Source organism: Aquarana catesbeiana, linkage group LG07, assembly GCF_042186555.1.
Source record: "Aquarana catesbeiana isolate 2022-GZ linkage group LG07, ASM4218655v1, whole genome shotgun sequence".
In the NCBI taxonomy this organism is placed as follows: Eukaryota; Metazoa; Chordata; class Amphibia; order Anura; family Ranidae; genus Aquarana; species Aquarana catesbeiana.
The window spans coordinates 165,851,250-165,867,401 of NC_133330.1; the positions used below are offsets into that span (position 1 = coordinate 165,851,250).

General features: G+C 42.6%; 1 protein-coding gene across 1 annotated transcript in view; it reads right to left on the reverse strand.

Moving 5' to 3' along the window:
• OLFML2B (olfactomedin like 2B) overlaps window positions 1-15,553 on the reverse strand; it is a 483,693-nt gene extending 468,140 nt beyond the window's left edge. The window contains exon 1 of the mRNA XM_073592846.1: window positions 14,884-15,553. Within this exon, the coding sequence (XP_073448947.1) occupies window positions 14,884-15,081 (198 nt within the window). The 5' untranslated portion in view covers window positions 15,082-15,553. The remainder of the gene's footprint in view (window positions 1-14,883) is intronic.
• Between the last annotated feature and the right edge of the window lie 599 nt (window positions 15,554-16,152).

A 16,152-nucleotide genomic window follows, 5' to 3' on the forward strand; every position in this document is an offset into this window, starting at 1 on the left:
CATGGACCAAAATATCTGAGGAATGTTTCCAACACCTTGTTGAATCTTTGCCACGAAGAATTAAGGCAGTTCTGAAGGCAAAAGGGGGTCCAACCTGGTACTAGCAAGGTGTACCTAATAAAGTGGCCGGTGAGTGTATATTTCTAAGTACTATATGTAATGATGGCAGTAACACAAGGCAGACTACAGTTCAATATCTTTTATTGTCACCAACAGTTTGCCAGTGTCTGTATTTATTTTTCTTCCAAGCAATTGTGAACATGAGAACATGTCTATTAAAATTCTTTAAGAACTCTGTAACAATGCAGACAACCGTATTTTATTTCTGGATGGCGTGGAAAAGGATTAGGTCATCCAGCAGGTTTTTACTATTATCTGTTTCCATGACTGGAAGATTTCCCTCCTTCCATGTGTCTTGTTCCTGGAAGGACCTGGCTGATAATATTAGCAATTGTACTTAAGGTACCCTGAATGTTCTCTCTGCTCCAGGTAGATAGAGTGGGCCATGCTTGAAGGGAGATTTCATAAGCCCAGAGAAACAATAAGGGGACATCTGAACTGTCAAGAAGCTTGTTATCACATCTTAAAGGATAAGTTTACCTTTAGAACATGTTACATGTTGCACCCTAAATATGGCAATAACATGTTCTAGCATCCCCCTCTCACCCTCTGAGACAACCAGCAGGGGTTCCCCTCTCCCGCAGCCACTGTCACATTTAAAATCACACTTTTAGTTCTCAGTGGACTATGAGTGTGCTAATCAGCGCACTCATAGCCCACTGACACTCCTTGTAGCTTTTTAACTAAGCTCATATGGAGGTAAAGGCAGAAAGCTGAAGGATGTGTCTGCAGTAGGGGTGCTGAATTTAATCACAGCATCAATGCATCGTGATTCAGAAGGCTACGATGTGGCATCAATGCTGCGAATGGCATAATTGATTGTTGGTGATGACGTTCTCCGCGCGCCGCGTTGTGCTCTGCCTATCTCCGAACGGAGCCAGGCCTCTCCGAACAGAGCCGAAAGGAGCTGTGGGCATTATCTTTTCCCACCTCATGCTGACATCATCCCCAGCCGCCCAGCGTCACTATGTTGCAGGCTGCTGCGGGAGACCCGAGTCCCAGAATACAGGACACATTGCACTGCAGTCTACTGATCATGGGGGCAATGCTTTGCAAACCCCCGTGAGAAAAAATAATAAATGCACATTTTTCCCCTGCAAAAAATGTGCATTTATTATTTTTTTCATAAAGGTGAGCGTAGGTGTAAATCCATCCACATTTTTTTGTTTTCAATAGAGTGGGGAAGGATTTGAACTCCCACCAAGGATATTTCCCTGCTTTTCTGGCCAGGGAGAACTGATTCTACTGTAGCAATAATTAAGGAATACCTTGCAATGAATCACTTTACAGATACTGTCGCCTCTTGAATGCCTGTTTTTTTTTTTTAATCACTTAAGGACCAGCCTCGTTTTGGATTTTAGGTGTTTACATGTTTAAAACAGGATTTTTTGCTAGAAAATTACTTAGAACCCCCAAACATTATATATGGTTTTTCTTCTAACACCCTAGAGAATAAAATGGCGGTCGTTGCAATACTTTTTTTTGCACCGTATTTGCGCAGCGGTCTTAAAAGCGCACTTTATTTGGAAAAAAATCACTTTTTTGAATAAAAAAATAAGACAACAGTAAAGTTAGCCCAATCTTTTTTCATATTGTGAAATATAATGTTACGCCAAGTAGATTGATACCCAACATGTCATGCTTGAAAATTGCACCCGCTCGTGGAATGGCGTCAAACTTTTACCCTCAATATCTCCATAGGGACGTTTAAAAAATTCTACAGGTTGCATATTTTGCGGTACAGAGGAGGTCTAGGGCTAGAATTATTGCTCTTACTCTACCGGTCGCGGTGATACCTCACATGTGTGGTTTGACCACCGTTTTCATATGCGGGCGCTACTCGCGTATGCGTTTGCTTCTGCGCGCGAGCTTGTCGGGACGGGGGGGGTTTTAAAATTTTTTTTTTTTTTTTTTTATTTATTTTACAATATTTTATTTATTTTTACACTGTTTAAAAAAAAAAAGAAAAATGGTGTCACTTTTATTTCTATTACAAGGAATGTAAACATCCCTTGTAATAGAAAAAAGCATGACAGGACCTCTTAAATATGAGATCTGCGGTCAAAAAGACCTCAGATCTCATATTTACACTAAAATGCAATAAAAAAAAAAAAAAAAAGTAATTTGAAAAAATGACATTTGAAAAAATGTGCCTTTAAGAGGCGTGGACGGAAGTGACGTTTTGACGTTGCTTCCGCCCAGCAGTGTTATGGAGACGAGTGGGCGCCATCTTAGCCTCACTCGTCTCCAGACACAGGACGGAGACAGATGTGATCGCCTCCGCCGCTACCGACAGCTCCGGTAAGCGGCGGAGGGCACCGGATCGGGGCAGGAGGGGGGTGGCCCTCTTCCGCCACAGATAAAAGTGATCTCGCGGCGAATCCGCTGCAGGGACCACTTTTATCTGAAAGCCGGCCGCCGCACAAAAACAGGGATACCGGGGTTATGGCAGCTAGCTGCTGCCATAACAACGATATCCCCATTCAAAGTTTGGACGTACATCGTCATGCGGCGGTCGGTAAGTGGTTAAAGACCGAGCCTCTTTTTCAGACTCGGTGTTTATAAGTGAAAAACAAGTTGTTTTGCTAGAAAATTACTTAGAACCCCCAAACGTTATACATTTTTTTTCTAACACCCTAGAGAATAAAATGGTGGTCATTGCAATACTTTTTGTCACACTGTTTTTGTGCAGCGGTCTTACAAGTGCACTTTTTTGGGGAAAAAATGCATTTTTTGGAAAAAAATAAATAAAACAACATTAAAGTTAGCCCAATTTTTTTTTATATTGTGAAAGATAACGTTACGCCGATTAAATTGATACCAAACATATCACACTTTAAAATTGCGCCTGCTCATGGAATGGCGTCAAACTTTTACCCTCAAGAAGGTCTAGGGCTAGAATTATTGCTCTCGCTCTAACGATCGCGGTGACACCTCACATGTGTGGTTTGACCACAGTTTTCATATGCGGGCGCTACTCACGTGTAAAATGTAAACATCCCTTGTAATAGAAAAAAGCATGACAGGTCCTCTTAAATATGAGATCTGGGGTCAAAAAGTCCTCAGATCTCATATTTGGACTTAAATGTAATAAAAGAAAAAAAATGTTGTCATTTGAAAAAAATGACAACAAAAAAAAGTGCCTTTAAGATGTATGGGTGCAAGTGAGGTTTTGACATCGCTTCCGCCCTGCTATGGCATGGAGACGGGTGGGGGCCATCTTCCCCTCACTGGTCCCCATACTCAGCCACGGACAGGTCCCGATCGCCTCCACCGCTGCCGACGGCTCCGATAAGCGGCGGAGGGTGCGGGAGAGCGGCGGGAAGGGGGGGGCTCTCTACCGATGCCGATAACAGGGATCTTGCAGCAAATCCGCCGCAGAGACCACCATTATCGTAAACAGGACAGCCGGCTGAAAAGATGGATATCTCGGTTAATGGCAGCAGCTGATGCCGTTGCCGAGATATCCATCTTTAAAGTGCCGACGTATATGTACAGGAGTCGGTCGGCAAGTAGGGGAATACTGTATGCAATGCAAGCTTAGCATTTGGGTCGTGGTTGTGACGTGGCCATATTCACTTGAACGGGTCCTGTTTGGTGGCCCTATTGCTTGCAGCTTAGGGGGAGGGGGGGGATTGGGGAGCCATACAAGCGCAGATTAACTGCCTATTTTTGCCCCCCCCCCCACCCCCAACCACAAGTGTAAACGAAACCTAACAGAGCCATAGATAGCAGTAAATACTTGACAGGGGTTATAATCATTTCTAAATTAGAAAACAATGGCTTGGCTGGACATACAGTTTAAAACACCAAACATGAAAAATTGCCCCAAACAATGCCTAAAATCTGAATGTATGCTATTATCGAGCTATTTATGGACACCTTTAGGCCCCTTTCACACTGGGGCGGTGGGGGTGTCGGCGGTACAACAGCGCTATTTTTAGCGCTGCTGTACCGTCGTTCTTGCAGCGGTATTCGACCGCTAGCGGTTCAGTTTTAACCCCCGCTGGCGGACGAAAAAGGGTTAAATCCGCTCGTACAGCGCGGCTATAGCCGCAGTATTACCGCGGTATAGCCGCGCTGTACCATTGATTTCAATGGGCAGGATCAGTTTAGGAGCGGTGAATACACCGCTCCTTCCCCGCTCCAAAGAAGCGGCTCGCAGGACTTTTTTTACCGTCCTGCGAGCGCACCGCTTCAGTGTGAATGCCCTCGGGCTTTCACACTGAACAAACAGCGGAGGCTGTTTAGGGGCGGTTTTCAGGCGGTATTTTTAGCGCAATACCGCCTGAAAACCGCTCCAGTGTGAAAGGGGCCTAAATCTCACCCTTTTATCAGTTTCAGGCATTAGACCTCAATCAAGCTTCAATATGTCTTGTATGAAAATATTTTTTATTCTTTAATTGCAATGTCTTGCCCTCTAGCTTACTACTTGAAGCACACCTGAACTCAAAAAGTGGGGATTTGTTATGTTATAGGGAACATTTTGTAAAATTAACTGCCTAAGCAATATCCTGAAAGTATTCATGTGCCTAAAGCTTAAAAAACAAGTCTCATTACAGTTTTTTTTGTGTTGTTTTTTTTTTTTTTAATTCCCTCAGGGGACTGAGTATATATAGCAATTGGTCACGTTCAGATCTATCCCTTGGTATCTAAGCAGCATGGTCAAATAGTTGTCCCTCCTGTCCAAACATGCTGCTAAAAAAGTGATGGCTTGGAAGTGACAGTTTTGGAGACCAGCACTGTCATTCACAAAAGATCACACAGTTCTGAGTGAATTGTCACTATTATGAATAAAGAATCAGTGCTGCCTTTTCATTCATAATAGTAAAAGTGTCATCTACTGTATCTGCAGTGGCTTGTACACGCACAGGGTAAAGGATAATACTTTACACAGAGCCACAGCTCTGTGTGATCTTTACTATTACAAATGGACAAGCAGTACTGACTGTTCCTTCATAATAGTAAAAGATCACCCAGCTTAGAAAGGGGGAGTGGATCTACAATTGCTGTTGGAAAAGAAGTTCAAGTCAGGCAACTCGATGCAACTTGAAGTAAAATATGTAATGAAGAAAGAAAAATGATATGTGAATAGGGGCAGATGGCGCTACCTGAATTGGATAGGTAAAAATGTATGTTAGCTAAAAAGCTATATATCCTGTGTACTCTCCTCAAAGTGGGCTAAACAGTGCATTTGTTCAAAAAATTATATAATAAAAATAAAAATATATTGGAAGTATACTTAAAAAATGTGTGTATATGTGCCCAATGGGATTAATATCCCATACCTATAAGTGCAGACAAATATAAACAACCATGCAGAAAGAATATATATATATATATATATATATATATATATATAAATCAAGTATGCAAACAATTCATCAGGTGGTGACACCAAATTATAAATACTAAGTGTGACAATAACACAGCCCCCCTAGTGGTGTATAAGGGGTTAACGTAGACCAAATCCTCCTTCCAACTGTTACTAGCTGGAAATGACTATATAATCAGTCCACGGCCAGTGCCGTATAATGTTTGAATATTCACACTATATCTCCGCTGTGCACAATATATAAAGCTGGTGAGGCAAACCCAGCCCTCTTCTTTACCATAAGAACAAACAATTGTAAGTTGTGACAGCATATAAAAACCAGAATATGACAAAAATATATCAAACGTGCCAAAAATTAAAATTAAAAAAATGCAAAATGATTGGTGAAATAATAAAAGTCAGTGTTGTGAAAATCCTAATTAACAATCAGTTCATTCAGGAGTTCCTGCGTAGAGTGACTTTAGTGATGGCAACAATAAATCTCCAGTGACTTAGGTGCTCCCCCTCAAGGGTCCCCACTCACCAGCTCCCCGCACCCCTGCAGGGGTAATAGGTATGTAGTACCACCGGTGTTGTCTTGAAATCCAATGGAGTTGTTCCTAAAAGACTTCTGCTCCGGGTGTGGGTGTCCTTCACGATTAGACTTTTACCTAAGAATTACAGGCCATTTCTTGACAGACTTTCCTATGGCGCAGGTTTCGACATGCTCTCGTCTTTACGGCATTTTGATGGGTTGTCCCAGCTGACAATGAAGATGTTGTCAAGGTATGACTGAGCTTCACAAAGGATGGCAAAACACACCGTTGAATCCTTGCTATCTGTCGGATCAGATGGATCTCAGGTTAGTGAGATCAGATGAGCATGTTGCATTAGCCTGCCGGCCTTAGATTATCACCTGGGCGTTTTCCTGGGTGTATTCGGCTCTTTCCGGCGCCGCTCACTATCACGCCCAGTCCCGCCATTGGACCTGTGTTATGTCCATCATAGGGCGGGACTGGGCGGGACTGTGAGCGGCGCCGGAAAGAGCCGAGAACCCTCGGCTATGTGTATCTCGGCGGCGTTCGTTCACTTCCGCCGGCGCCGAGTCTCTCCCAACTCCGCGGTGCCATATTTAAAACTACTTCTATGTGTATGGCGGCGGCGGCAGCGGCAGGAGGCATGGACACTAGGCTGCACTGGGGACAAGGCTGCAGGGACAAGGCTGCACTGGGGACAAGGCTGCATTGATAAGGCTGCACTGGGGACAAGGCTGCATTGATAAGGCTGCACTGGGGACAAGGCTGCATTGATAAGGCTGCACTGGGGACAAGGCTGCATTGACAAGGCTGCACTGGGGACAAGGCTGCACTGACAAGGCTGCACTGGGGACAAGGCTGCATTGACAAGGCTGCACTGGGGACAAGGCTGCACTGACAAGGCTGCACTGGGGACAAGGCTGCATTGATAAGGCTGCACTGGGGACAAGGCTGCATTGACAAGGCTGCACTGGGGCAAAGCTGCACTGACAAGGCTGCACTGGGGCAAAGCTGCACTGACAAGGCTGCACTGACACTGAAAAGGCTGCAATGACACTGAAAAGGCTGCAGATGAACACTGATGAGGCTGCATTGATGGGCATTTTAATGTAAGTTTCTTTTCCTTAAACTTCCCTCCTAAAAGTTTTTTTCCTTAAAATTCTCTCCTAAACTTGGGGTGCGTGTTATACGCCGGCGCGTGTTATACGCCGATAAATACGGTATATAATTTTTTGAACAAATGCACTGTTTAGCCCACTTTGAGGAGAGTACACAGGATATATAGCTTTTTAGCTAACATACATTTTTACCTATCCAATTCAGGTAGCGCCATCTGCCCCTATTCACATATAATTTTTCTTGCTTATCTCATCCCTGTGGGGGGTGAGTAAGGGGAGGCTGCAAGCCTTTGGTCTGTGAGCGCGGAAATCTTATTTATTTATTATTTAAAATATGTCATGGTTAACCTGCTGTGTAATGGATTTTCCTTGTGTCTTGTTGGAACATTAATAAAGCCTTTACAGATTGTATTAAACCACATGCCGACCAGGCCATAGCTGAAAAACGGTTACAGCGTGGTCGGCTTGTTCATGGACGTCCTCCCGAACTCGCACTTCCCGCGCGCCCGGAAGTGTCTGAGCTCGGCCAGTTCACAGGACCCGGCACATCATGGATTGCGGTAAAGGGCCAATGACAGTGGGCCCTTTACCACATAATCGCTCCCTCCAATGAGGGAGCTATCACAATGTAAACAAACTGGGGTCATGCAGATAAACTGTGAGTCTGATTGATTTTTACAGTGTCCAGCAGTGCCACTACAGTGCTAATCTGTGCCCTATGGTGCCACCAGTGCCACTACAGTGCTCAACTGTGCCATCAGTGCCACATCGTTGCCACCAGTGCCACTATAGTGGCCGTCAGTGCCACGTCAGTGCCACTACCGTGCTCATCTGTGCCATACAGTGCCACTATAGTGCTCATCAGTGCCACATTAGTGCCACTAGAGTGCTCATCTGTGCCATCAGTGCCACTACAGTGCTCTACAGTGCCACATCAGCGCCACTACAGTGCTCATCTGCGCCAATACAACGCTCATCATTTTTTTTCCACATTTTCCCAAAACTTCTGGAAAAAATGAACCATTCAAAATACTCATTATGCCTCATAGATTATGCATTGGGGTGTTTGCTTTCCAAAATGGGGTCATTTTGTGGGCATTTCCATTGTCCTGGTGTTCCAGGGCCTTCAAAAATGTAATAGGTGGTTGAGAAATGAGATGTGTAATTTATGCTCCTAGAGCGCCTAAAGGTACTACTTCAATGTTGGGCCTCTGTATGTGGCCAGGCTGTGTAAAAGTCTCACACATGTGGTATTGCCATACTCAGGAGGCGTAGCAGAATGTATTTTGGGGTGTAATTTGTAGTATGGATATGCCATGTGAGAGAAATAACCTGTTAATATGACAATTTTGTGAAAAACAAAAAAGGAAAAAAAAATCTTCATTTTGCAAAGAATTGAGGGAAAAAAAATGACAACTTCAAAAAACTAACCATGCCTCGTACTAAATACCTTGGAATGTCTACTTTCCAAAAAGGGGTCATTTTGGGGGTATTTGCACTTTCCTGGGTTGTTAGGGTCTCAAGAAATGAGATAGCCCTTCAGTACATCAGGTGTGATCAATTTTCAATAACTGGCACCATAGCTTGTAGACACTATAATAGGGCGTACACACGGTCGGACTTTGTTCGGACATTCCGACAACAAAATCCTAGGATTTTTTCCGACGGATGTTGGCTCAAACTTGTCTTGCATACACACGGTCACACAAAGTTGTCGGAAAATCCGATCGTTCTAAACGCGGTGACGTAAAACACGTACGTCGGGACTATAAACGGGGCAGTGGCCAATAGCTTTCATCCCTTTATTTATTCTGAGCATGCGTGGCACTTTGTCCGTCGGATTTGTGTACACACGATCGGAATTTCCGACAACGGATTTTGTTGTCGGAAAATTTTATCTCCTGCTGTCCAACTTTGTGTGTCGGAAAATCCGATGGAAAATGTCCGATGGAGCCCACACACGGTCGGAATTTCCGACAACACGCTCCGATCGGACATTTTCCATCGGAAAATCCGACCGTGTGTACGGGGCATAACTTTTACAAAGACCAAATAATTTACACTGATTTGTGTTATTTTTACCAAAGATATGTAGCAGTATAAATTCTGGCCAAAATGCATAAAGAAAAATTACTAATTTGCAAACTTTAATAACAGAAACAAAGAAAAATGCATTTTTTTTTACAAAATTTTTGGTCTTTTTTCATTTATAGTGCAAAAAATAAAAAACCCAGAGGTGATTAAATATCACCAAAAGAAAGCTCTATTTGTGAGAAAAAAAGGACAAAAATTTCATATGGGTACAGTGTTGCATGACTGAGTAATTGTCATTCAAAATGTGAGAGCGCCGAAAGCTGAAAATTGGTCTGGTTAGGAAGGGGGTTTAAGTGCCCAGTGGTCAAGTGGTTAAGTGCAGCGTATATCCTGGCATGGGCAACTTCTTTATCCTGTTTTCTGAATATTTATTGTGGGTTGCAGCATCACATTTCTATGACTTCCTATGCTGGCTGTACCTCTCCCCACAAGGACACCCATAATTTGGGCTTCAAAGGAGGGTGGAGCTACAGCCAGCGTTTATAGGTGAGTTTAATGGACACACAGGGCTATTGTTTAGAATGAGACCAAGTGCTAAATGCACTTGGTCTCCTGAAGAAATAAATAAAATTGAAAAATCTTCATGAGAGTTCTTCTTTAATAGCTGTATATGTGCAGCGTGAAATCTAAAGTACTGTTGCTTCTGACTGTTATTCTCAGAGGATTCAGAGTGAGATTTGGTGATATAGCTTTCTGATTACTGATTACTATACTAAAGAGTTTGGCCCTTTCACATGAGTGTTTCGATCAGGTCGGCTGTCAGTTTTTCAGGTGGACCTGATCAAACGTTCCTTTCACCCCTATAGACCGGCGGGTGTACACAGACTTGTGCCAGTTTACACCCACCTACCTCCAATACAGTCCGCTACAAAAAACGAAAGGGGACCCATCAGATGCTAATGGACAGTGGAATCTATTTACACCTGGCAGCCCATAAAGCAGAATGTACAAAATGCACATAAAGCAGAGTGAGCTCTGTCCGTGTCTGCTGTACAGAAACTAAACAGACACAAACCTGTCATCCGCTGCTCTGCTTCAATCAGCAGGGGATCAGTGGATAGATTCCCTGCTGATGAAAACGGGGTCCACCCTGTGTGAAAGGGGCCTTAACCAATAATTTTAAGGTGTATGTATAGTCAAAACTTGTTTTAGATAAAGTAGAAAATAGATGAATTCCCTATCAAGTTATTGTTTGCTGTCTGTGTGCTGCTGTGAAGATTTTCCCTCACTTTCTGACTTGAAGCCACAATAGTGTGAGAGGAAATCTTTCCAGAGAGGAATGTCCATCTTACACCATTGTCACCAGAATATTTGTCTCCACTGGAGGATTTTCCCCTCAACTCTTGTTCTCAATGACTACTGTAAAAAATAGAGGGGTGAATCTAACCACTGGGTAGACAGACATCAAGAGTAACTTTGCAGGGGGTCTAAACCTTCCATGCATTACCCAAAAATGAAAAAACTAAGGTTTTACCTATATATATTAATGTTGTCATGCTGGCCTATAATACAATTATATTTTCCTCTGGATATTGTACATGGTTATGGTCACATAAGCCCTATGTTAGTAGTACTACATATGCCATGCCTCCATAAGGCCACATGGCACAGACAAATGGAAGTATGCTTAATTCTGGAACGCATTCTATTGTAGGCACTATATCCTATGGGATTATTGCATGCAGTACCCAGCTGGAAGAGGCTTGCAAGGCTCCAAAAGCTGACTGTACACTGACCAATTGCTCCACCTATGGTATACAGCATGGATGGATGAATCCCCGCTTCAAATATTGTATTATCAAAAAAACAGAACAGTGGCTGCATTTGACTGGATGCAACTGCTGTTTGGACAACAACTTTCCACCAGGCTCCTTCAATTTTTCCAATCGAATAATGTCAGGCAGGAGGGGGCCTAAAGGACCATCCACTGAGCAAATTGGGGCCAGTTTGTCAGGGAATGGCTGAAATGAGTACAGTGTATGGCCAGATTTAGAGATATGACTTGTGGAGCTCAGCTGTCAAGCAGTCAATACTGATTTAAAGTTCTGCATAGGGTGAAAAAAAACAAACACACGCTCGGCCCCTTGCATTAGTTTCGGGCATTCGTCCCTGAACACATAGGACCCTAAATGCAAGTACCACTCAGTACAGTGTTCAGCTCAATCCAGGCGCAGCAGTGGGGATTGAGTGGCAGCGGGGATGGGTGCTACAGTTGTGCTTCCTGGACGCACAGCAGTTAGACGTACCCATGTGCAAGGGGCTGTAGGGATCTGCTGAGGTTTCACTAACCGATCTGTAACTGCTGCCCCTCTCTGCCAATCCCTTCACTGGCTTCCCCTACCCCACCGTTTAAAATTCAAAATGCTAATCACAACATACAAGGCCATCCACAACATCGCCCCAAGCTACATCACTAACCTCATTTGCAGATATCACCCAAATCGTCCCCTCCGCTCCTCCCAGGACCTCCTGCTCTCTAGCTCCCTTGTTACCTCTTCTCATGCTCGTCTTCAGGACTTCTCCAGAGCCTCTCCCATCCTCTGAAATTCCCTACCCCAGTATATCCGATCAGCCCCTAACCTGTCCACCTTTAGGAGATCCCTGAAAACTCACTTATTCAGGGAAGCCTATCCCATACCTACCTAACAACTGTCCTCGAGCCACCCCCATCAAATCATTCCCTGCATCTATTACCTTTTGTACCACCACCTCCTCCCTTTAGAATGTAAGCTCGACGAGCAGTGCTCTCCTGTCCCTTCTGTATTGTACTGTAATTGTGCTGCCCCCCCTCTACATTGTAAAGCTCTGCGTAAACTGTTGGCGCTATATAAATCGTTAATAATAATAATAATAAAGCATCACCCTATTTTTTACAAATGCACAGGAACACACATATATCAATAAGACATGTATTTAGTTTATATAACAACCTTAATTACATAGTGGTATGAAAATTGCATGATATTTCTTATACAAATTTGCAGTTCTGCAATCGTCAGCTTTATAAGCACCACATTCCTTATTATACTGTAAATACTATTCCAAGCTGCCACCTCATATTGCTCACAGGCTTTCACAGAAAGGGAAAAAAGAAACATGAAAATAAACTTTTAATTCCCATAAGAAATTCTGGTTGTTTTTTCTTTTAACAACACAGTAGAAAAACAAATACCTCTAAAATTTGAGCTCAGTCAATGTGTCTACTCAGATATAATGAAAAAGAGTTTTGCACCACGACAGAGGAATAATGTTATCATACCCCCAACCTGGGGGGGGGGGGGGGGCGCACGCTGTTTTTTTTCTGATTTTTCTATTGCCGGCATTCTTTTGTTTACATTTCATCTCTCAGTGGGTAAGCCTGCTGAGAGCTGATAAATTTTTGTTAGATTAAATTAATAAATTCAACGAATTTCAACAATATTCGTTGCTATTTCATTCAGAGATTCATCTGAGATTCACCCGATACATCTGAATCTCTGAATACCCAAAAATGTTCCGCATTTACATTCGGAACGAAACAAATTGCACATGTGTAGTAGATGCCCACCGGATTGATGAAGCTGTTATGGATACTTACTGTACATGTGAGTGGCCCTTTTATAGCTTTTAATAAATTGATTTTTAACCTATTATACCTTAAGGCGCTCTCCCTTTCTTGTTTTTGCCTGCAAAAATGATGGAATTTGGTTACCATGAGAAAAGCTTTTTTCTAAGAAAAGCATTCCGGTTTTTATGTGACTGCTGATTTTTGTGGAATCCAAGATGATGGAAGTAAGACTGAAGCTATAACAAAGGTGTGACATCTAACTAAAATAAAGGCACTAAAAGGTATCTCTTACCTTAAAAAGTAATCATTGAGTATGATGCACTTTGCACTTTTGCACCATACCAATCCGTCATGAATAACATAAAGAAAAAGTCCAGCTAAAGCCAAACATATTTTTTCTGATGCTTTGTTGCTCTGCCATTAAAACAGGCATTCACAATACTGCCCTGGCTTTGACTGATGTGTCCAAGATCTTTACTCTGAGTCAATAAGAAACCGTTTTATGTCTTAAAGCCCTGATGAAGGGGGATAGCTTGGGCCCCTGAAACACTTTGGCTGCCTTTTTTACTTTGGTACACTTATAAAATCAAATACATACTGTTGGACTCCCAGCCCCCATTCACACTACACATACTGTATGTGTGTTTTTACAAGTTGCCATGCTTCACGCATCCAGTAGCATGTAGGGCATTTTAATGGGCTGCCATACAACATATCAAATGTAGCAAAGAAGCTTGTGTACCTTTTTTAGACTTCAAACTTTGCACATTTTGCAAACGTGTGCTTTTCTGCATTTATTGCAGGTTCTTGCACTTCCTGCTTGGCATATTTGGGTTCCATTAACAATGAATTACACTGCAAAAGAGTTCACACTTTACATTAGTGTGAATGGGGGCTTAATAATAATTTGCTTGGTCCTCTCCTTCTTGCTCAGTTATACATAAAATACAACAGCTGGCTGGGGAGATTCTTCCATTCACGCTGCTTAGCATGGATGGGGAAAACAATTAACTTCTTTGGTTCAACACGTGGGTCTGAATGAGGGAAATCTTACAGAGTATGGCCAGCTTTAGACAGTTATGACTGGAATAAGTGTCCCCACTTCCCCTGTATTACTGTTCCAGTGACAACTCATAATTTTGGACTTTCACTCCAGGTGACCACCAGGACACATAGGGTTTCAATTACTAAGCCTCTAATGATATCCTTTCGGATAAAACATGTCAGGCTGGCCGATGCAAGCACGCTGATAGCCGCTGATTTTATTTTACATTATGATGACTGTATTCTTCTATTACCTGTAAGTGAACTACAATAAATTACTGCTTTTTTACCTTACGGGCTTCACTATTGCTGCCTCTTGTTTCCATTTGGGTAAATGCTAAATTGGTGAATGGTTATCACATCCAGTCTGGCTTGGGAGTTCGATCATTCGTGGCCATATGCTATTTGACGATTGGATCTCTCCTCGCTTTACCCGTATCATCTGGAGAGTGACACCATGATTTCCTGAGATTGATGATTATATGCCTATATATCATTTCATTCTGGTAAGCAGATTGGATTCACTTGGGTGTGATGTGCTTTTCCATACACACAGAAGCTGGTGAATGGCCCTTCATATTTTCTACATATTTAATGAAAGAACGTTCATGTGAATTCAAGCGCTGCATTTTGGACTTTTATGTTCATTTACTAAAGCCAAATAGGCTGTTCACTTTGCAGGGCAAGTTGCACTTTGCAAAAAAAAATTTCCCCAGAGCCTGGTGCATCTGGTAAAATTTTACTTTGCAAAAAATACCCAATCATGTGCAAAGAAAAAAACATTTTTGCTTCTACGTGATTGGATGATGGAAAATTCCCTTGCAATCTGCAATTTGCCTGGTAAAGTCTATTTGCCTTTAGTAAATCAACCACTAAGAGATGATGAATCTCCCTAGAAAACAATAAAATCCTTACCAAAGTTCTAGCTCCTCCCTACTCTATCCAAAACTAGAAATAACGTTCTAGCTTTACATATGTGCAGGTTTAATGTGTGTGTGTCATGGCAGGGTGAATGCAATAAGTACTGAATAATAGGTTAGCAGAAAAATGTCATATTTACATTGGGATCCCATAGAAGAGAAGAACAGTGACACTACAAAAAGATGATACCTGGGACAGAATGTTCTCCTGGTTTTCAGACTCATCCTCCAGTATGTCCTCTCCTGATTCCCGAACATTAGATTCTGTAACCTCCTGCACCGATGGATAATTAGGGGTCCCTTTGGTTGCTCCAGGGGTAGTAGATCCCATACATGCTCCACCATAGAACAAAATGAAAAACAATACCAAAATCCTGCTTGGATCCATAGGAGAAGCAGTAGACAGCTGTGACCTGACACCTTCACCCGTCTCCAAAATGTGCTTATTCTGCGCTGTCAAACGTCATGCATCCCAATTCCAGTTATCTTCTTCTCCACATTAACACATTGTGAACCTGGTAAAGCATAACCACTCTGATAGAAAGGTTACAGTATATATAAAAGAAATGTGATTGTGATGTCCAGCAAGTTTTGTCTTTTTCTTAGACTTCTCAAAGGATTTCAGCCTGCAACATGCTTAGCATAGTTTGCCTGCTTGTGCAGTTGTCTGTATGCAGTCCCTCTAAATGGTAAGATGAAAGGCACAGCCAGACAGAAAGGCTGGGGAGGCTTTCTTTAGATGGGCGCAGAGACTTCTCAGGTTTCAGCACAAGAAAGGGATGGAGGTGCTGAAGAGCACAGGATAAGATCTCCAGGCAGGGAGCTTAGAGCAGCTGGGACAGAATATCACAAGGCTTCACTACACTGCACAAGGGAGGAGAGGTAGCAGGGAGGAGCTCTTCCTATGTGTGCTTACTTTTTGGAAAACTTAATGACTTTTCCAGTCGGGGAAACTGATACCCAGGTCAATTTATTATGCTGTAATATTGTGATTGCTAGGAACCATTTGAAAATCAGGTGTGTTTTCCTTTATAGTAAATTCTTCTGTGGACATCCCTGCCAATACAAACATTACAGTCTTAATGACAAGCTGCACACACAGCACTTTCTAGCCTCTGCAGTTTGCTAATTACTAAAAGGAGTTCTAAGGTCACAGCATACACTTTCCTTATATAACATCAGCATTGTAAAAACAGCACAAACAATAGTTATTTATGAAAATCCAATATAAGCTTACATTAAAAAAAAATCTCCTTCATGTTGTGAGTTCTGCCTGTCTGGTGGTCATTTCTTTCCACAACTTCCTGGATTCCCAGCATGCTTTGTAGTTTCTCCTCTGCTGTTTACTTTCAGTTTTCCTATGTACCATATATAGGGTTGCCACCTGTCCGAGATTCACCCGGACAGTCCGGGCTTTGAATTATGTGTCCAGGTTTCAGAACCTGGACACCCAGTGTGG